The sequence below is a fragment of the Nothobranchius furzeri genome, chromosome 18 (genome assembly GCF_043380555.1).
Source record: "Nothobranchius furzeri strain GRZ-AD chromosome 18, NfurGRZ-RIMD1, whole genome shotgun sequence".
Taxonomy (NCBI): domain Eukaryota; kingdom Metazoa; phylum Chordata; class Actinopteri; order Cyprinodontiformes; family Nothobranchiidae; genus Nothobranchius; species Nothobranchius furzeri.
The window spans coordinates 17,274,500-17,297,358 of NC_091758.1; the positions used below are offsets into that span (position 1 = coordinate 17,274,500).

The 22,859-nt window shown below is 43.6% G+C and overlaps 2 protein-coding genes across 3 annotated transcripts; one reads left to right on the forward strand and one right to left on the reverse strand.

The window, feature by feature from the left end:
* Positions 1 to 269: 269 nt before the first annotated feature.
* On the reverse strand, positions 270 to 10,474 carry LOC107391876 (uncharacterized). 2 transcript variants are annotated; one of them, XR_001573720.3, is made up of 11 exons: positions 10,062 to 10,474; positions 7,916 to 8,039; positions 4,283 to 4,517; positions 3,912 to 4,185; positions 3,653 to 3,827; positions 2,401 to 2,477; positions 2,072 to 2,252; positions 1,668 to 1,916; positions 1,418 to 1,573; positions 1,085 to 1,227; positions 270 to 763 (listed from the first exon to the last, which is right to left on the reverse strand). XR_001573720.3 is itself a non-coding variant. In XM_015969356.3 (11 exons), the coding sequence occupies exons 1-11, from the start codon at positions 10,449 to 10,451 to the stop codon at positions 642 to 644; spliced, it is 2,142 nt and encodes a 713-aa protein (XP_015824842.2). In that variant the 5' UTR covers positions 10,452 to 10,474; the 3' UTR covers positions 422 to 641. The 2 variants fall into 2 exon arrangements, 1 of the variants encoding a protein (XP_015824842.2); XM_015969356.3 differs by having other exon boundaries at positions 422 to 763; positions 1,402 to 1,573.
* Positions 10,475 to 10,730: 256 nt separating this feature from the next.
* On the forward strand, positions 10,731 to 20,086 carry manba (mannosidase, beta A, lysosomal). The gene is made up of 17 exons (XM_015969354.3): positions 10,731 to 10,980; positions 11,103 to 11,197; positions 11,610 to 11,715; positions 11,795 to 11,968; positions 13,413 to 13,536; positions 13,629 to 13,798; positions 13,875 to 13,985; positions 14,302 to 14,453; positions 14,555 to 14,672; positions 14,944 to 15,030; positions 15,161 to 15,328; positions 15,413 to 15,631; positions 17,770 to 17,934; positions 18,146 to 18,290; positions 18,397 to 18,539; positions 18,644 to 18,904; positions 19,013 to 20,086. Exons 1-17 carry the CDS (start codon positions 10,810 to 10,812, stop codon positions 19,235 to 19,237), a joined length of 2,634 nt encoding a protein of 877 aa, XP_015824840.3. The 5' UTR covers positions 10,731 to 10,809; the 3' UTR covers positions 19,238 to 20,086.
* Positions 20,087 to 22,859: the final 2,773 nt, after the last annotated feature.

Below are 22,859 nucleotides of genomic sequence, written 5' to 3' on the forward strand. Positions count from 1 at the left end.
AAAAGGCCTGGACATGCCACTGTATTTCATAAGATGCATGAATTATAACACACAACTAACACACTAATATACATTTATAGGTGCACATACAGGAAGTGCACCAGGATGCTAATAGAGGCTGAGAACATGCTGCAAGGAGATTCCTTGGGTCATGAGAAAGACGATAGCTTTAGCTAAGATGGACCGACACCACCCAGGATTAAAACCAGTCTGTTAAACATTTATAGAGCTGATTATGACCCCATTGGTTATGAAAGGTGAGATGCATGTTTTGTTTGAAAAGAGTTCAAATTTATTTGATTACTTTGTATTAGTATTAACAAATGCAAAACTCTGGTCTAATTAAAACAAATTGTCTGAAGGCAATATGAAAGATTAAAACAATCTAATCTACTTCATAAAAAAAAACTACACTCTTCAGAGCTTTGTACAACCTTTAAAAGTCCTCTCTTTTCCAGGCTGCTGATATCTGGCATTCAGATGTTTTGTGGGATAGTGCTGGGTTATTTCAGGAGAAAGGTCAGAGTTGTTCCAGTTTGTGTTGCCCTGCAGATCCAAAGCAAATTCCTGGACACAGGCCAGTGTGTACCTTTACAGCTACACTTGCCAAAAACGAGACCTGTATGCAGCCCCAGCTCCTGTCAGTGGAGGACGGTCGAAGGCCTATGACAGCTGAGCTGGATCTCTTGGATCCTTTTTAAGTACGGCTGGGGATGAGGGACAATCTCCTCAAAGACATCAGATATCAGGTTGTGAACGTAGCCTAGAAGAAATCGTTCAATGCAAATATTCAGTGATGTACGTTCTACATCAGGGGTGCCCAATCCTGGTCCTGGAGGGCCGGTATCCAGCAGGTTTTGTGGTTTTTCTGCTCCAACACACTTGATTAACTGGTTGAATCACCTGTGCCGCATCTCATCGGGCTCTGCAGAAGCCTGTTAATCACCTGCTGATTGAAATCAGGTGTGTTGAAGCAGAATTAAAACTAAAACAAGCTGGATACCGGCCCTCGAGGACCAGGATTGGGCACCCCTGTTCCACATGGAACACATTCATTTGATTCTCATAAACAAAAACTACTTACGTTGTGTTGGTGGTGTCTTCACTGGCTCTAGCGTGTGTCCTCCCTTCTTTGGGAAATGTGTTGCATTCCTCCAATTTCCTGCAGTTGTTCCTACTTGAATGCGACTCGAGTTTTCATTGAAATGCATTGCTGCCAAATAAAGTCTGTCAAAAAAAAAAAAAAAAGATGAAAATTCTGTTTCCTACCGATTCTGGTCTCATCACACATGACAACACATTATTGTGCAGAACACCACACTCTTCTCTCCTATGAAAATGCATTCTTTAAGGTGTCACTGCTTCACACACGATAGAGAATGTAGATGTGAATAAACACACCTGCAGAGCCTCTCACCGGGAGGAAAGACCACGTTTCTGGGCGTGAAGCGCAGCGCTACGTTGTGGAAAGCATCCAGAAAGGACGTCTGGTACTGCGAGCTTAGCTGTGCAACATCCGTGAGAACCTTCTTATTAGTCAAGATTTTCTCCACTTTGAAGAGAGCTTTTGAACCTACAGACACAGAGCATGAAGTTAATAAAACTTCCTAACTTCCAAAGTTATTTTGTTACCAAACATTACTAAAATAGTAGGGTACGCTCCAAACCTGGCTGAAACCACTTGTTACGATCGCTGCTCAGGCGGACTGGATGTTGGCATTGGGGAAAGAGGGGATTGTCGTGGACGTGGATGTCTTGCATGTGGTTCACCACGGACGTCCATTTGGCGACTCTCTCTGGCCCCGAGGATGACGATGTTGCACACCAAAACGCATGGTTGCTGATTCCACGCTGCCACTTCTTCACCACCTCACAGTCCTTATCTTTAGCCACTTTGGCCAGCCTCTTGGAAATACCTGGAGGTCACACAAGTGGTTAACTATAAAAACAAGATGTGTGTGCCTCTAAACAGCCAAGGCCAGGACTGGAATGGGAGATCTACTTTTATTATGCAATAAAAACTTGCGTTCAAATGTTGAAATTGCACAATGAATTAAAGTAATAAGCGTACTGTTTTGTAAACGCCAGACATCGCAGTAGTGCGTTATCTTTTTCTTTTGGAGGAACTTTTGGATCTGAGGGTGGCGGTCCGTGATTATTAAATCGACTGTCACACCCTTGGACCATAGAAGCCGTAGGCTCCTTCTGAGTCCTTCTATCTCCATCTTTGGGCTTCCACCAACCTCACTGCTCTGTAAATAAATAATAAACACAAACAAATGCACAAAGCGAATAGCAATTGTGTCATGGTCAGTCAGGTGACAGGTGTGTGTGTGTGTGAAGTTTTGGAGGAATGTATTACATACTGTGAGACTGTCTTACCTGTATGAACACACTCACCTGGACAAGTTGAATGTCGATGACGCTGTTGTTCTCCAGATTCATCAAACTATAACGTCCAAACTTTGCAGAGTGACCTTCAAATAATTTTATTATTACAAGTATGACATGTTAAAGTGACAGTGTGTATTTTTCCTGGCGATAGGGGCAGTAGATACCTAAATCATAGCAAACAAGCAGTATTTTTATGTTGGAGTAAGACTACCAATGGATGCCCATTAGGGTCAAAAACTCCGGGGAGTGCAAACTAGCAAAATAACAAGCACATCAGACTCCCTTTCATCACTGGAAACAAGTGAAGAGGTAAATGTGTAGAACAACAACATTTAAGAATGACGAAAGTTTTGTAACCTTTTGTTTCAAATCAGTAAATGCATTTTGTCCTCATGGGCTCCAGTAGAAGGAAACATGTCATCTAATATGGCGTTGCCCAGAGACTTGGGGTGTTTCTCAATGCCAAGGAACCTTGCCTTGATGTCTTGGTCCCGCCCCGTTTGCCTAAGAGATATGTCATCAGGAACTGCAAAGACGTGTTACAATGTTCTCCGTTTGTTAGCCGTTTAGCTAGCTGAGCAAGGATACACGGGAGGTGTCTTGTAGCCTAGCCCTGGTCAAAAATGTCCCAGAATACCCTGCTGTATTTTCAAAAGGACGGCGGATCAGAAGCCAGCAGCTACTTCGGGGGCACATTTTAAGTTTAAATGTAAGTCAACTAATTTAAAATGTAATTTTTTAGATCAAAAGAAGTTATCTATGGTTGGTTAGTGGCTCAGTAATTGCAGCTTCGGTGGCTAGTGGGTAGTAACTCCCTTACATATTTAATTTAACCAACATATACACAAATTTAAAAAGTAAAAGTCTTGTTGTATATTTATATTGAAACTTATATGTATAAAATATAATGTTATCTCCCATGTCACGTGACGTTATGTGACCACTGCGGTCAAGTGATGCAAGTCTGTTCCATTTAACCATTTTCTTTGACTAAGGAAGAACAGTGTCCTGGTAAGCATTGAGAAATACCCTTAGACCTGCTCCAGTGTATTTTAGACCTGATTTGTATGGGTATATGTTAAGAAGCCGCCAATATTTTTCAACAACTGAGCATCATTTCATTCATTTTTAACAACATGATGGATATTTCCAGAAATTAATGGTAAAAAAAACTACACATTGTCTCTTTAATGTCTGTTATATTAGTAAGCGATTACCTGAGTTACAGCACAACCTGACACAAATTTATCAAGAATACCTGGTGAATCTGCTCGCATGTCCCCTCCAACCTTGACTCTTTTTTGACTCAGGATCCGTAATTCTTCTTCTTGGTACTGCTGCCATGTGTGGATCACAGCTGGTTGCAGATAACTGTTGGCATGGTTACGGAACGTTGTGTAGCTAATATTTTGCAGATGCATGGCTTCAAATACCTTAAAAAAATACATCTTCATCATGGCTTCATTTACATTTGGTGGCATGGAAAACATGGTGCTAGATTCTGCAGTGTAGTTTACCTTCTGCACTTTAAAGTAAGAAGAACCGGTGAAATATATGGCAGCAGAGAGCTGGATGTTTCCCACAGGGGTGCTCCCCACCACTGGCTGACTTTTCCATTGCTTTGAATAACTGCAGTGATGGCATTTTTGGTGGATAGACAGAAAGGTTCCTCGTCTGTAGGTCTTCACCTCCGACACACGGCTGCAAACTGGACACGTTTCAAAAAGTTCCACGAGGTTTTTCTCAAATACTATGTACTTGGAGTCTTTGTATCCAGTAGAAGACATATCACTGTTTGGGAATGCGACAAAACAAGATACGTTTAATTCAACTAAATCTATGTCAAATAAACATGGACATTTAGATCAAATTAGAGACAAAAACATACATCAGCTGTGAAGACTCAGCAACAGCGCTCACTAACTGGGCTGGATCATAGGTGGATTCAGGGGGTTCAGGTCTTAATATGGAGACTTCCCCTTCATCCTCTTCATCTAACCGAGGTCTTTTACTTGGCCTCAGATGAACAGACCCGATGGGCACTGAGGTACCAGGCCCCCATGGTGCATCTGCAGTGCTGGTGGCCACACTCTTCCTCATCAGGGATGATTCTGTTTGGATACCTAGATTAAAAAAGTCTTTCAGTCAGGGTTCAGGACAGGTCACAGCACTGAATCTGCTCTTTTAATGGTTTTTAATGACACGTGTTTAGCCTGTGACATGGATAACGATGCTGTCCTGCTATTGCTGGACTTATCTGCAGCTTTTGATACAGTCGACCACAAAGTCCTTTTGGACCGACTAAAGCATTGGGTGGGGATAACTGGGCAGGCCCTCCAATGGCTTCGCTCCTACCTTCATGACAGGACATTTAGTGTTCAGATGGGTGAGGTGACGTCACCCTGCGTGAGACTTCGTTGGGGTGTGCCACAGGGCTCTGTCCTTGGTCCTCTCCTATTTGCAGTGTATTTGCTTCCTCTTGGAGTCCTCCTTCCTCAGCATAATGTGAAATTTCATTTTTTGCTGATGACTGCCAGATCTATCTCCCTCTTCGATGTGGGGAGGATAGATCCGTTTCTCCTTTATTGGACTGTTTGAAGGACATAAAATGTTGGATGGCTTCTAATTTTTTTCACCTAAATGAGAGCAAAACGGAAGTCATAATACTTAGTCCTGGCAGAAGAAATGGCTCAGGTGCTGATATTGACCTTAGCCCATTGACCCCCTATGAAAACAAAATAGTCAGTAATTTGGGGATTAAAATCGACTCCTCACTTAATCTTGACACTCACGTAAATACAGTGGTGAGGTCCTGTTTTTTTTAACTTGAAACGACTATCCAGGATCAGGCCTCTGCTGTCCAGAGCTCATCTGGAGTCTGTGTTGCATGCTTTCGTCCTGTCCCGTCTGGACTACTGTAACGCTCTGTATGCTAGTCTGGCCCAGTGCACGGTTGCATGGCTCCAATTTGTACAGAACTCAGTGGCTAGGTTCCTGACAGGTACTAGATGTCGAGAGCACATTACCCCAGTGCTGGCTGCTCTGCACTGGCTCCTGGTGCAATACCGAGCTAAATTTAAAATCTTAACTCTCGTTTATAAGGCCCTCCAGGGCAGTGCCCCTCTTACATTACTGCACTTTTGCACAGGTATGCTCCATCTCGGTCTCTTCGCTCAGCCGAGCAGGGACGTCTGGTGGTCCCCCGGTCGAAATATCGATCGAGGGGTTATCGTGCATTTTCTGTTTTGGCTCCAACTCTGTGGAATGAATTGCCATTGAGCGTTAGGCAGGCACCGTCCCTTCAAGTCTTTAAGTCTCGTCTAAATACTCATTTTTATTTGATTGCTTTTCAGCACTAGGGTTCTTTGAACTGCCCTGACATTATGGTTTTTAATACTTCTTCTTTTGATCAGGACGCTTGATTTTATTTTGTCCAGCATTTGTTTTTAATTGATTAGTCTTATTCCGTTATCTCTCTGTATTTGTAATATTGCTTGCTTGTTATTTTATGATTTTATATTTTTATCTTGCTTTTATGCCCAGGTACTGGGAATGTTTTTATGATGATGCTGTTCAGCACCTTGGGCTTCTGATAACGTTGTGGAAGGTGCCCTACAAATAAAATTGATTGATTGACTGATTACTGTGACGTTACAAGGTAATACTAAGAGCTTAAAGAGACAATGTGTAGTTTTTACCATTCATCTCTAGAAATATGCATCAAAACGTTGTTGAAAATGAATTAAATGATGCCCAGTTGAAAAATATTGGTGACTTTGTAACATATAAACATAAAAATCAGGTCAAAAATACATTAGAGTGGGTCTAAGTCTCTGGGCGATGCCATATTAGATGCCATGTTTCCTTCTACAGGAGCCCATGAGGACAAAATGCATTTACTTATTTTCACTAGTCATAAACGTTGTTGTTTTACACAATTACCTCTTCGCTCGTTGCCAGTGATGAAAGAGAGTCTGATGTGATTGTTAGTTTTGCTGGAGGTTGCGAACCGAGGGATTTTTGACCCTAATGGCCATACTCGAACACAAAAAACTGCTTTCTTGCAATAATTTAAGTATGTACAGCTCCCTATTGCCAGGGAAAATACACATCGTCACTTTAAAGCTCTAATGACTGAATGAAAAGCAACAAATATGTTCACAACTGTTGAGAAGTCAAAGTGGTACATGCATGAAAATAACACATTAAAGACCAACAGAACTCATATTTTAATGCATTATCAGTAGTCTCTGGTAGGAATGAATGCCAAGTCATTCCCGGGGGGGGGGGGGGGGGGTGTGACTCTGCTGCTCCCTTTTAGTCAGCTGGAGGAGAAAGTACTTTCAGACAGCAGGATTTGGAGTCGAATTTCCTGATAATTGGATTTCTCTTCTCTGATTGGCTAACAGACGCGTGACTCTGTTTGCTCTGCAATGTTGATATTTTATCTCCATAAATAACACAAGCCTGGAGAAGTTCTGCCATGTGGTGCTAATGGTTAGCTTCTACTAGCCGCTGATTTCTGGACACTAACCCCCAAATTCCACTACCTCCGCTCCGCCCCCGCCTTCCGCAGCCGCTCGCTTCCGGACTCAATTTTTACTGGTACCCGCTCTACAACGGCTCCGCTCCGGTGCGGAGACCTGAGGTGGGCAAACAAGCATGCGCGGGATCTTCGAGATCTTGCGATACAGTCCGAGCAATAAACGCGGAAGTTAGATCCAAACACCCGTTGTGTGGGAGAAGCATCGACATGAACTGTTTAATCTGCCCATCATTTGTGTTGAGAGATCAGCAGTGTTTGGATCAACAAAGTGTGACTACTTTGATAGTAGAAACTGTATTTATGGCTTACTTTTGTGCATTTAAACTTCAGCCACCATTGATAGTTGTTAAAAGTTGTTAAACCTGTGCATATGAAACAAAAAACGCCTTTTGTTTATCAATTTATTGTGAAAAACGGAAGTTGTGCTTGCTCCTTTTCCTGTTGGGCGGATGTGATTTCTGTCCATTTACTGCGGAGGTGCTCCGGCGTCCGGCAAAAATAGGATCGATTCTATTTTTGCCGGATGACGGAACAGAGGGCGGCGCACGGCGCCGCACTGCCGGAGCACGGCCGCAGTAGTGGAATTGCTCTGATTGACTACAACGAGACCGATTTTGCTCCGGCGTTCGTGTCGGAGCGGAGCGGAGGTAGTGGAATTTGGGGGTAAATCAACAACAGCCAAGATAGGTAATTCCATGAATGGTGAGTGACATTGTGATGTAAATCTGTCAGGATTTTCTGAACGGAGCATTTTTCAGTATTTTCTATCAGAAGCTAAGGTAATAGCTGTAGAAGACCATCTCCTCGTTCAGTCTGCATGTTAAAAATCTGAGTTACTGATCATTTTCAATTATAAATAATGGTTAAATAATAATAAAAAATGGTTACTTTGCAAGCACATGTGCACCTGTCTTCGTAGGAAAAACATGACAAAAGGATCACAATCAAAATTCCAATAAGAGTTAAAAATCAAACCTTTGCTTCCAACACAGTGACCCAATATACCCAAGGAAACCTGCGTTGCTCGTGTTGAACAGCCTGGTGAGTCTGTTTGTGTGCTGATGTGAAGGCGAGATGTCATCGATGTATCTGATGTGCTCTAAAAGACACAAACATTTAAGGAACCAGGAATATAAAAAAACATGTAACAATGTGACTGACAACATGACTACTAACAGCAATAAGATCCTGGCATAGTTAGACTGAAGTGAAAATATTTTATCTATGGTAAATGGCCTGTATTTGATATAGCACCTTCTACAGTCCTGGAACCCCCCAAGGCACTTTACAACACAATCAGCCATTCATTCATTCACACACATTCACACTCTGGTGGTGATGAGCTACATTGTAGCCACAGCTGCCCTGGGGCACACTGACAGAGGCGAGGCTGCCGTACACAGGCACCACCGATCCCCCCGACCACCACCAGCAGGCAAGGCGGGTTAAGCGTCTTGCCCCAGGACACAGCGACAGACTGAACGGGACTCAACCTTCCAATTACGGGCGAGCACTTAACTCCTGTGCCACCGTTGCCCCGATATCTCTCTCTCTCTCTCTCTCTAAATATATATATATATACATATAGTTATATGTATATATATATATATGTATATATATATATATATATATATATATATATATATACATATACATATACATATACATATAACTATATGTATATGTATATATATATATATATATATATATATATATATATATATATGTACACTACACTGCATATATTTACTGCTTGGCCAAATAAAGAAGCCCCCCCCCCCCCCCCCCCAAAAAAAAGTCACACACTTAAGATTTGGTTGGACCGCCTTTAGCTTTGATTACAGCACACACTTGCTGTGGCCTTGTTTCTATAAGCTTCTACAATGTCACCAGATTTATTTCCATCCAGTGTTTCATTCATATTTCACATTTTGAGCCCAATGAATGCTGACACTGACATCTGGCCGTGTCATCAGGGAAGATGGAATAACCTGGTCATCCAGTACTTTCAAGTAGTCAGCTAACCTCATTCTCGGAGCACATCCTGTTGCTGAACCTAGACCTGACCAACTGCAGCAAGCCCAGATCATAGCACTGCCCCCACAGGCATATGCAGCCGGCACTAGGCATGGTGGGTACATCACTTCATCTGCCTCTCTTCTTACCATGATGAACCCATCACTCTGGAGCAGGGTCCATCTGGACTCATCAGACCAGTTTTTAATAATGCGTTGGACAGTTCTTAACCCAGTTTTAGTCGTTTCTGCATCTCCTTAGATGTTTTCTCTGCTTGATGCAATGATCTGACCCTTCTCACAGACTCTTTTCCACGACCACCAGATGTGTCTTTTGGCATGAGAACCAACTCATTGCACCAGTAGTTGCTAGGTGAAAGATAATCTCCCATGCAGTAATTATCCAATAAAAGGCTCATACTTGTTTGCTTAGTTAAATCCATGTGGTGACTTTTATTTTGGCCAGGAAGTGTATGTATATACTATTTATAATATATAAAGGTGTTTAGGATTAACATTTAATCTAACATTTAAATGAAGTTATTGAGAAGCAAATAACTTCTAACAGAGCTAAGTAAATTAATCTAATAATCAATGCACCGAGATGCAGACATAAAGGATTATGGATCAAATTGATTGATTGTTGAATCTTCTTAAATGGTTAAAAATGTTTTATCCTAAGGACTGTTGTTGTAAAGAGGTTTATAGGGATGGTGTATTGTGTTTGGCACGTTTTTGATTTAAATAAAAACAAATTTTAGAAGAAAATAAACCCATATGAAATAATCGTGTTACATCTCGATATGAAATCGAAATTGAATCGTTGACATGACATTTGTAATTGAATCAGACAGCGGGACTAGTGAAGATTCACATCTCTAGTTTTACATCACTGTAGTATTTAATGTGACTTAAATATACACATTAGATCAAGAATACTACTAAAGTAATGACTGAATGCTCTTTTAATATCTGGAAAAAGTTTATTTCTGCAGTAGTTTGTATGTCTACTGTTGGGAAGGCTCTGGTAAAGCACATTTTATTTAAAAATGCTTAATGTGATTTTTTTAATGCAAAATACTTCCTACCATGCCTAACAAACTTACCACAGTAAAACTCCCTTTAACACTAAGTAGTCCTGGACTTTTCAGTGCGTTTGGAGTTTTCAAAGGAGTCCGTTCTCCGTTCCTCTTGTCAGAGTTTATGGCGCTTCCTGCTGCAGAGGACTCTTCGTCCTTCTCGTTTTCCATCCAGCTCCAAAACACTGGAAGGGATTTTTCCAGTTTGGATAAAATCGCGACACAACCTCTACAAACACGTTTAGACCTCCCAGGTCTTTTTGTTATCACCAATCCTAAGTGCTTAAGTCGGTCTGATATACTCAGTGGCTTCTTATTTTTATCAAACAAAGTAGTACAATGTCCCAGTACACCAGATACTTTCATGTTTTTCAGACAAAAACGACAGAAATCGTTGATGCTGCTGTTAGACGCCATGACAGCTCCTTTTTCTCCAAAACTTTATTGAACAAGCGTAGGCTGACAAGCTGTTAGCAGATTCACGCTTCTTCTGTTTTTGAGACAGCGCCCTCTAAAGGACGAGTGCTTAATTGCAACTACAGTCTCAACCATTGACTGTAGAAACAGACGCCTCTAGTTTGTGGCGTACACTAACTGTAACCGTGTGTGATAGACATTTTAAAGTTTCTTTTTAAAATAGGTTCGCAAAAAAAAAACTGTCAGCGCTTTCTGTTTTACAGCAAGATGAAAGATTATCAGCTGACTGTCACGAGAGTGTCACGTGACAGACAAAGGGAAATCCACTCTTGAGTTTGTAAACTCAGGAGCCGCCGTCATGTTCTGTTGTGTTTTGTTCTGTGTTGTTTTGGGTGTTTTTTCGGAACCATCAGTGGAGCTGGGTCTGAACGGTAAATGGAGGCTGTCCAACTCAAATGGGTCGGTGTCAGTACCTGCACCGGTACCGGGTTGCGTTCATACAGCTCTGATGCAGCAACAGTACATCCAGGTAGGGACAAAGATCACCTTAACAACTCATCATCGGGTTACTGCATTAAAATACCAAGTCTAGTTTTTGGTGAATAATATTTTTTCCAATATTAACTTAAAATAAACTTGTTTTTCTTTTAGGATCCTTACTTCAGGTTTAACGATTTATCATATCGATGGATTGCGCATGATAATTGGACTTACATGACATCATTTAATGTATCTGCCCAGTTAAGGTGAGTATATGAGATGTTTTAATGACCTTTAAAACTCTTCTCCACATGACCCACCTGTTTGTGACCCCACACAAGTGTACGTGTCCCACTCACCTGTACATGACCCACCCACCTGTGCGTGTCCCCCTCACCTGAATGTGACCCACTCATCTGTATGCGTTCCACCCACCTAAATGTGACCGACCCACCTGCACGTGACCCACCCACCTAACATGACCCATCCACCTGTGCGTGACTCACGCACCTGTACATGCCCCACCCACCTGTGCGTGAGCCGCTCACCTAACATGACCCATCCACCTGTGCGTGACTCACTCACCTGTACATGCCCCACCCACCTGTGCGTGAGCCTCTCACCTGTATGTGACCCACTCACCTGTACGTGACCCACTCACCTGTATGTTCCTTACAGGGTGAAACAGAAGGTTCTCCTTGTCTTTGATGGTGTGGACACTGTCGCCACCATCTTGTTCAATGGGTTCATGGTCGGGAGGACAGACAACATGTTTCGTAGATATGTATGTAAGGTAGATAAAGGGTCTCGTTTTCCTTCATGTGTGAGGGTACTTTAAGTGCTTTTTTGTTTTCTGTGTACAGGACTTCTCTGTCAGCCACCTTCTAAGAGATGGAGAGAATGTGCTCAAGGTTGTTTTGGTTTCACCAGTTCTTTATGCCTTCAAGCAAAGTAAAGCTCATTCATCCTACAGCGTCCCTCCAGAGTGTCCTCCAGATGTCCAGAAGGGGGAATGCCATGTGAATTTCATTAGAAAAGTAAGAACTACATGACATCTGGTCAAAATGTTTATGTTTTGTTATATCTCTGGCAATCTGTCCCCACCACTGCAAATATTCAATCACATTGCATCAATGTCATACCTCCATGGTGCCATTAGAAGTGCAGGAAACCATTTGATGTTAGCTCTGATGTTAACCCTGATGCTCTGATATTCACATGTTTATTTGTTCATTGTATATGACTATTGATTAAATAAAGTAAAAAAAACAAACATTTTAGTTCTGATGGTAGCCCTGATGCTAGCTCTGTTGCTAGCTCTAATGCAGTGGTTCCCACACTTATTTAGCCACGCACCCCCTTCTATGTCCCGACCATGTCGACGCCCCCCCCCCACATCGGGGCATGCCTCTCTCTCTCTCTCTCTCTCTCTCTCTCTCTCTCTCTCTCTCTCTCTCTCTCTCTCTCTCTCTCTCTCTCTCTCTCTCTCTCTCTCTCTCTCTCTCTCTCTCTATATATATATATATATATATATAAATATATAATGCGCTAATATCTTAATTTGACCTTGAATGAAAAATAACCTCTTAAAAGTTTTTATCGTGGTGGAGGCAGCGTTCATTTCTGCCTTCAGTCTGACTGCGCGCCGGATCGCAGCGTGCGCGCTTATTGAATCAGTGTGTGTGTGTGTGCGCGCGCACGCGCGCGCGGCACAGCCGCTCAAGTCACTGCGTCTCGTTATTGGCGCTATTTAAACTTCTGCCCAGCCCAGATGTGCTCACATGTGCACCCGTGAGCCGTGGTTCCGCTGGAACGCGTCTGACCTCTGACAGACGCACTCTGAACTTCAGATCTTCAGCGCGCTGTTAATAGCCTGAATGGGAATCATTTCTTCTTATTTTGTTACATCCACAATGTTCTGTGTGTGAGGTTTACAACGTCAGAACACCTGCATGAGACAGGGTGTTAATTACAATCTGCCAGAATGACTCACCACCTTCAGATTCCTCCAACACCGTTAAAAATGATCAAATACGGAACATATCGGCGTGCACAGGCCAGAGTGCTGAAGCTCGACGCATTGTTATTATGAAGCTAGGGCACATGCGGAGGAGACGCGCGCGTGCAAAAATATACTTGTTTTCAATTACACTTATTGTGCCCACTTACTTTTTCTTTGGCCCACCCACAAATGAGTTTCTACATTAATGGTGACATATGACAGACTTCTCTGAGCTCCGCAGCCATTACACTTTTCACCTCGCGCACCCCCTAGCGGCAGCTCGTGCGCGCACCACACTTTGGGAATCCCTGCTCTAATGTTAGCCCTGATGCTAACTCTGATATTAGCTCTGATGTTAGCTCTGATGTTATCCCTGATGCTAGCCCTAATGCTAACTCTGTTGTTAACCCTGATGCTAGCCCTAACGCTAACTCTGATGTTAACCCTGATGCTAGCCCTGATGTTGTGTTGTGTTGCAGGAGCAGAGCTCTTTCAGTTGGGACTGGGGGCCTTCATTCCCGACTCTGGGCCTGTGGAAGGGAATCCGACTGGAGGCGTTTGATATCCTGCAGCTTATCCAGTTTTCTTCCTTCCCTCTCTACAGTGTGTTTCCTCTAGAAACCTAACTCATTTGAATTTGTTGCATTATTTTTTGGTTTTTGTGATATTACCTCAGATTTCTGGTGTCTGCTCAGATCACAGCTCTGGCCAGTGGAGGCTGCAGGTTGAGCTCATTATAGATGCAGATCAAACCACCAGTGGCCAAGTGGAGCTCTCCTTACCAGAGCTGGGCTCACAGGAAACCTTCCAGACACGATTTACTAAAGGAAGGACTAAGTACAACTTCACCCTGCTCATCAACAAGGTGCCTGAATGAAACTGCTCCCATTTGAATTAAGAGAACAAAACCAGCTTTATTGTTCATGTTTTTGTTCTTCCAGAGCAGGGAGGTGAAGCTCTGGTGGCCCAACGGACATGGCAGCCAACCGTTTTACCGTTTGACCATCAGAGGCTTTCAGGATCAGGTGTTGTTATTGCACACAGGGTCAAAGGTCAGACATTAGAACCTCCTTTTTCTTCTCAGATGTGTTACTCAGTCCTATGCTTTGTTTGGTAACACAACAGCCTTAGGTAAGATTGATGGAAATCATTCAGATCCATCAGACATTTCGACCAAACGGAGTTTAAAAGTAAACCAGAGAAGCTCTACTTAAATAATTTAAACTTTGAACAAGTTGTTTTCAATGTAACAAACTAAAAGAACTGATATGAGTGGAGCTGTTATTTACCTATAACTTTACTCTCTGGAGCCCGTCGTCTCCTACAGCTGCAGCTGAGTGAAGGAAAACTTAAAAATCTCTCCTTCAGGTGTTTTTCCGTACCGTGGAATTGATCCAGGAGCAGATTGGTTCATCTCTGGGGCTCAGCTTTTATTTCCGCATAAACGGGAAACCAGTTTTCCTCAAAGGCTCCAACTGGATCCCAGCAGATGCCTTCCAGGACCGAGTAGATCCTTCTGTGTGAGTCACTCCAAGTCTGTGTGGACTGGACTTCAACACTATTATACCGCACCTGTGTTGTTTTCTGACTAACGGGCTTCTTGTCTCTGTCTCTGTGGCAGCTTAAGGAACCTGCTGCAGTCAGCTGTAGACGCTAACATGAACGCCCTGAGAGTGTGGGGGGGGGGAGTGTACGAGCAGGATCTGTTCTACGATATTTGTGATGAGATGGGCCTTATGGTAACTGTTGCCACTCGACATTTTACATTTAGTAGACATCATATAAAAGTGGAGCATGGCTCTTGGAGGATGGTTGTTCTGAGTCCAGTTTTGGGATTTTAGAGGTGATGTTTTTCCTGAGAGCCGGGCTTGACTGTGTGTGTTTGTGTGTGTGTGTGTGTGTGTGTGTGTGTGTGTGTGTGTGTGTGTGTGTGTGTGTGTGTGTGTGTGTGTGTGTGTGTGTGTGTGTGTGTGTGTGTGTGTGTGTGTGTGTGTGTGAGAGGGAGATTAGGTTTGGCAGGACTTCATGTTTGCGTGTGCCATGTATCCCACCGAGGACGACTTTATTCTGACCGTCCGCGAAGAGGTCAGCCAACAGGTGAGAGGTGACACTAAATCTGTTGTGTTGCTTTTAAAGGCATAGCACGCTAGAGTATATGAACTCAGGGCAGGTGAGGACATGCAGCTCAGATGCAATCATTCGCGGGTTTTCCTTTTTCTTCATGCAGGTCCGCCGCCTGAAGTCCCACCCGTCCATCATTGTCTGGAGCGGGAACAACGAGAACGAAGCAGCTCTAGCCACCAACTGGTTCGACATCCCCGCCTCCAAGAGGCTCTCATACGTTAAGGACTATGTGAAACTTTACGTGAACAACGTCAGGGAGATTGTGCTGGAGGTTAGACTTTAATCTGGGTGTAGCTTCATGTCGAGTCTAGTAGAAATAGAAAAGTTAGATCTAACAGGAGCTTGTGTCCTCCAGGAGGACCCCAGTCGCCCGTTCCTCGTCTCCAGTCCCACAAACGGGGCTGAGTCGGAGCAGGAGGGGTGGGTGGCGGCGAACCCTTATGACCCCCTCTATGGAGACGTCCACTTCTACAGCTACACCTCCGACTGCTGGGACTGGAAGACTTTCCCTCGCACCCGCTTTGCCTCTGAATATGGCTTCCAGTCCTGGCCCTCCTTCTCCACTTTGGAGCCGGTAAATTAACCCTTGACCAGTAATCACTCCACAGACTCTAATCATTCAATTCAATTCAATTCAAAAATACTTTATTAATCCCAGAGGGAAATTGATTGCTGTAGTAGCTCAGAATAATAATAATAATCAAGTCATCAAAGAGTTATTGTATATTACAATGGCTGTTGGCAGGAAGGATCTCCAGTAGCGGTCAGTGTTGCAGCGAAACTGAAGAAGCCTCTGACTGAAGACACTCTTCCGTTGTCGGACAGTCTTGTGAAGAGAATGCTCAGGGTTGTCCATCATTTTCTTGATTCTCTGGAGAATCCTTCTTTGCATTATCTCCTCCAGTGGTTCCACAGTCGTCCCCAGAACAGAACCAGCCTTTTTTATTAGGCTGTTGAGCCTTTTCAGGTCCCTGCTTCTGATGCTGCTGCCCCAACAGACGATGGCTGAAGAGATTACACTCTCAACAACAGACTTGTAGAAGATGTGCAGCATCTTGCTACAGACATTGAAGGACCTAAGCGTCCTCAAGAAATGCAGTCTGCTGTGTCCCTTCTTGTAAACGGCTTTGCTGTTGTTTCTCCAGTCCAGTCTGTTGTCCAGGTGAACTCCAAGGTATTTGTATTCCTCAACCACCTCCACTTCTTCTCCCATGATGGAAACAGTGTTTGACTCCACCCTGTTTCTTCTGAAGCCAAAATCATCTCCTTTGTTTTGTTCATGTTCAAGGTCAGACGATTGTTTCCACACCATGCCACAAAGCGCTCCACCAGCTCTCTTTACTCAGCTTCCTGTCCATCTCTGATACAGCCGACAACTGCAGAGTCATCTGAGTATTTCTGTAGATGACAGGTCTCTGATTTATACTGGAAGTCTGAGGTGTACAGGGTGAAAAGGAATGGTGAGAGTACAGTCCCCTGTGGTGCTCCAATGTTACTGATCTCCTGGTTTGATGTGCAGTTCTTCAGCCTCACAAACTGTGGTCTGTTTGTCAGGTAGTCTTTAATCCAGGCGATAGTTGAGGCCCCCACCTGTGTCTTCTGGAGTTTCTGGCAAAGTACATCTGGCTGAATTGTGTTAAATGCACTGGAGAAATCAAAGAACATGACCCTGACAGTGCTGCCTGCTTTGTCCAGATGACAGATGACTCCTAAACACAAACTGAACAATGTGGTGTATGCTGTACAGTGCAGCGAGGAATGCCCAGATCTCTACATCGGAGAAACCAAACAGCCACTCCACAAGCGCATGGCACAACATAGAAGAGCCACCTCAATGGGACAGTACTCAGCAGTCCATTTGCATCTAAAGGACAAAGGTCACTCTTTCGAGGATGCCAACGTTCACATTTTGGACAGAGAGGACAGATGGTTTGAAAGAGGAGTAAAGGAAGCCATTTATGTCCACTGTGAGCAACCATCTTTGAACAGAGGCGGTGGTTTACGACACCAACTGTCTGCCATCTATAATCCAGTTTTGAGATCCCTTCTCAGATGCCTCAACACCCACCCATATCCTGGGCCATCTGATCTCAGGAATTCACATGATAGGGTGGGGCCAGGTTTCACAATGAGCTCACCCGAAACTCTGGCTGAATAGGACCCACACCCACCCTCACACCTTGGCTCATAGAAGATCATCAGGGAGTCTTTTGTTCCCTCTTCGAGGGTAAACTCCCACGGGGTTTAAATCTGGGACTCTCCACCATTTGACCTCAGAACTGAAGAAGCCTCTCGGATGAGAGGTGAAACATCTTCAAGCAACTCAAAGAAGTCCAGACGCTTTTCTTTCAAGCTCATTAGACTACAGTAAAAATCCTCTAAGCTTCACAGCACCAGAAACAGAAAAATAAAATGTCCAAAAAATACAGTTTTTCTTGAGAAACTAGAAGAAAAAATGTCCAAAAAAAAAAAGGCAAAAATTACATATAGTCAACAGAGCTACTCCAACATGCAGCCACCCAGAGCAGCGCAGTTCCGGAAATCATCACACTATTTATAAAGATTTATCCTTCCTGCAAGACGCTGTTTCTGTTTCTACAAAATAAAACAGGTTAAATGATGGAGAACGACTCTAAAGTTAGATCTGGGACGCATGGGTCAGACATCAGTCCTAAAAACGCTTTAATGTGTCGTTATGATGGTGTCCTGAAGGTTTCTGTGGAAGAAGACTGGAGCTACGACAGTAAGTTCAGCTCCCACCGCCAGCATCACGAGAGCGGGAACCAGCAGATGCTGCAGCAGGCTGCTCTCCACTTCCAGCTGCCCAACTCCTCTCATCCTCTGAAGAGATTCACAGATACGCTCTACATCACTCAGGTGAACCTCTCCCCTCAGGTATCACAGCCGCCGGACCAAAGGTGGCTGTTTAACCATGCCGGGGTAAGACCTGGCTTCAGGCTTTGTAAATGGTGATTTCTTTATAAAAATTAATTTTAAGAACTAAATCTGATGATGGTTTATCAGAATCTGACTCAGATAATTTAGGATCAGGGATCAAAGGTCACAGCGTGCTGATTAATCCCTCCAGGTCATGCAGGCTCAGTGTGTGAAGACTCAAACCGAGTTTTATCGCAGGAGTCAAAGTGAAATCATCGAGGGCAAAGGTCACACTATGGGCGCCCTCTACTGGCAACTCAATGACATCTGGCAGGCGCCCTCCTGGTCATCGATCGGTGAGTGGACTTTGACCCAAACTGACTTAGTCAGATTAATTTATTAATTAAAATCCTGTGAGATTATAAACCATGCAGGAAGTGAGTGGGTTTCCTCTCTGAACAGAGTTTGGTGGGAAGTGGAAAATGCTGCATTATTTTGCCCAGAACTTCTTCTCCTCTGTCCTTCCTGTTGGGTTTGAAGACGAGGACTCGTTGTTTGTCTATGCTATATCCGACCTGAGCCAGGACCTGCAGATCAGAGCTGTGGTGGGTTTTAAATCACTCTAAACTTCAGGATTCATGGCAGCAGGTATCCTCTTCATTTCCACCTGGCTGACGCTTGTCTGATGAACGCGCTGTGACCTTCTCAGGTGAAGCTGTACTCCTGGTTTGGTCTGGGTTCACTTTGCACGCTGACCTCTGACCTGACTCTGATCCCCGGAGGCGTGGCGGCCCCCATTTTCAAACGGCCGATGTCAGAGCTGCTGGCGGGATGCGGTGTCTGCACCCGCCTCACTTGCCTGGTCTCCTTCCACCTGGAGGACGACCACGGCGTCCAGCAGGGTCCCACCAATGAACACTTCCTGTGCTCGCCCAAAGATGCCCAAGGGCTGCGGAGACCCAACATCACAGTTAGTATTCACATTCAGCCTGTCGTCAGGTTCTGTGGAGCTCAAGAGGAAACGGATCTGAGGGAGAACGTTGAACCCGTGACTAACAGGTGTTCTTGTCTCCTGCAGGCGAAGGTGCAGGAGGACGAGTCGGGCTTTGCCGTGACCCTCCTCTCTGACGCCGTTGCTCCGTTTGTCTGGCTCGATGTGGGACGTGTCCCGGGTCGTTTTAGCTCAAACGGCTTCCTGATGGTTTCAGGAAACAGGACGGTCCGTTTTGACGCCTGGCGTCCCTCCAGTGTTACAGAACTGTCCCGATCCCTGACGATCACCACCCTAACAGATGTTTACTGATGTGGGACATCCAGCTACTCAGACCAGAGCTGGTGTGTGTTTAAACCACTCCTCTCTGGTACCTGGGTCTCTTTCTTTCTGCCCGTTTTGCACATTTATAAAAATGCTGAAAGTCCATTTGACACGGGCATGTTTTCCATCAGAATGTGATGATACCTCAGGAACAGAAACACGTCTAAATCGTTGTGTTTTATAATCGTGCTGCTGTGAAAATGGAACTTTTCGTCAAGAGAAATTAAATGATCACATAGCTGCTTTTCTTAAATTAGTTATTTTTTTAACAATTAGATTTTTAGACTACTTTTGACGGCTTTCTATTATGGATCATAATCATAAAGGATGAACTTGCTCTTCTAATCAGGACCAGAAGTGACTCATACTGTGCTTAATTATTTAACTATAAATGAATGCTGGTTGAAATGGAGGTGATTATGCAGGACTGAAGCTTAGATGAGTTGGATTTGTATCCACTTTGATGTTTTTGATGAAGAAGGCTGTTTAATCATCTCCTGGTCCAGATCCTGACACGGATGATGGAGCTCCATTATCGGTGTTGGGTTTGTGTTTTTCCTCCTTTGCCTGGAGGATGGGCCAGAGTGGTTCTCAGTGGGATTAAGTTCTGGGGAGTTTCCTGGACCCGACATGTTGATGTTTTGGGCCTGATCCACTTGGTTCTGACTTAATCCTTCGGGCCAAAACTCCATCATGCTTTGTTTATCGCCAAACTGGAGGAAATCCTCAGGGACACAGATGTAACTTTCTAAGAATGGGAACGACATGAGCCCCACCCCCACCCCCCACACATACATTGCTTCACAGGAACAATAAAACTTTTTACACTTTCTATAACTGTTTTTTATTTATATGTGTATATATATATATATATATAACTTGGCTGGGACTTGATTAAAAATTTTAATCTAATTAATTACAGGCTTTGTAATTAATTAATCTCAATTAATCGCATTTTAATCGTTCAGGAAAATGTGCTCTCAAAGTAAAACTTTTAATTAAAATTATGAGACAGAGAATCAAACATTAGACATGGTTATTACTGTAAACTAAAGCTTTTAATAAAAAATGCATTTTAATTATTCAGATGTCACTGTGTGATATGAAACAAAACCCAAATCAACTAAAATTTATAATTACAAATAGAAAACACCTGCAAAGGGTTCCTGGGCCTTTAAATAGCCTCTCTGTCTAGTTGAATGATTGAAATAAATTTGACTTTGCACCAGATTCTAATTTTTCCAGTTTCACTTGTTTGTATAATTGGGAGTTTTTATTAGCATTTCTACTCATAATGTAGTAAAAACACATAATCCTTCAAAATGACAGTAGAACAGGCACAAATATGAGCTAGGACTTAAATGTACTAACTTTTAACACCAGAGCAGGCGTGGCATATTCTGAGAATGATCAGGAACACTAACTGGTTCCAGTTGGATGACTGGAGGTTGATGGGATGATAAAAGATCATGGCAAGGAAATAATAATCTGACGAACAGGTGAGCGGACCTTCCTTACATGGGAAGTCCTGATGTCACGTTAAGAAGGGGATGCTGCAGACCCGCAGATTCACACACCTGCTGCAGCGAATCTGGTGTGATCTCCAGCCTGATCACAACTTACTCTTTCCTCGCTGCCCCTGATGCACTTAAGCATCCACCCCTTAGCTGATGACAGCTTCAACACACCTCGCTGCTTAATGATAGTAATGCATGTGATTTTTAGACAGTGACTCGTCTCAGAAACATGTAATTCCCCGACAGAATTGTTTAGAAAATCGTCAGAAAAGTTTCAGAGTGTTTCTGTTTTAACTTAAACTTCTGTTTTCAACTTTAAGACACGTCTGTGATTGTTTACAGAGTAGTGAGAACATGGAGCATTCTCCCAGCGGCAGCCAGGTGCCTCTCCTTTGTCTGACTACTTTCATAAACTACTGTTAGGGCACAGAGTTATTCTGTCTGGTGCTTTCAGTGCTGCACAGATGTAAATGTTAAAAATACAGCTTACCGCAACTTTTGTAAAGTTTCCGGTGCCACCGGGCAGCCGCAGCAGAGACGATCTCTGAAAAATGTCCGCGACACGGACTCCGTTGTTGTCTGGAAGTTTTTTTTTTCCAAGTTAAGAAAAGAGGAGGACGTGTTTCCTAAATCCTGCATCAGTCCAAGCAAGGCAACTTCTTTCTGTTTTTATTCCGTTTTAGTAGCCATTAGCACTGTGCATTGTTGTGTGCGTCAGTGATATTCAGTCTACGAGGAAATCGTGCAATGACAAAGGTTCCGCCGTGCTTGAAATGCAAGCTGTGATTAAATGCATTAATTTTTATTAACGTATTATTTTTTTCTAATTAATTAATCGTAATTAACGCGTTAAAGTCCTGGCCCTAATATATATATATATATATATATATATATATATATATATATATATATATATATATATATATATATATACCGTAAATCCTCTAATACTGGGCTGTATTCAATTAACGGACGGTTCTCATATTTTGGCCGGTGTCGGAGTCGGCGGAGGTGAATAATGGCCGGTCTCTTATTGTGGCCGGGTGGAATGTGGTAACAAGCAAGTACGGGGGGCGGTTGTGTCATCGTCTCACTTTTGATTTGCCAGTGATAGACCGCGAGGGTAACTTTAACCATGCGGAGATGAAGAGGAGGCGAAAATTTGATATCAAGTTCAAAGAGAACGTGCGCTGCAGAACACTGGGGAGCAATAGGGGATGTATGAACTAGTCGACTTCACTATAGTGACTTTTTATGCCTGTCATCGACTAGTCGCTGTCACGTGATAATGACCGGCAAGATGCAGCCCTCGGAAAAGACAGCAGCCTGCTGTAAGCAGGTGACAAGCACCTGCGCTCAGGGGGGCAACGCGCTGTGCCAGAGCGTCGGTACTGACATGCGATCGTTCATGTCGGTTCATTTTCTTTAATGTTTTCTGTCTTTTATTTGCGCCTGATGTGTTTCGCTGCTGTGGAGCGGGGCACATCACCTTGTCCTCCGACGAACCAATCACTGATGCGGCCGCCAAGCAGGGAGCACTCCACTGTTTTTGCAGTCGGTAGATCTGCCTCCTGAGCACGGCCACAGTAACAATCAAATCAGGTGTCGCCACCTCAAAAACTAATTTAACACGCAATTGTTCATGTCGGTTCATTTCCTTTAATGTTTTCTGTCTTTTATTTGTGCCTGATGCGTTTTGCTGTGGAGCGGGGCACATCACCTTGTCATCCGGTGACGCACCGATCACTGATGCGGCCACCAAGCAGCAAGCACTCCGCTGTTTTTGCGGTCGGTAGATCTTTTAGAACTGCAGTTCAAAGGTAACATAAGGTGAATATATATGAAGCCAGGTAGCAGTTTCTCTTTAGGACTGAGAGGAGATGCAGGAAGATAATAAACAGGCAGGACGGAAAAATAGTCAAAAAAACAGACACCATTGAAGGTGAGGAACAGAAAATGAAATAATTATTTTAATGTTTAGAGCAGCAGGAACTCCGAGAAGCTGCAGGCGCATCAGTGAGTTTGCGGCCGCTGTGCAGGGGAGGGGGGAGATGGCCGAAGCAGAAACTACCGTTGTTAAAAGAAATGTGTTT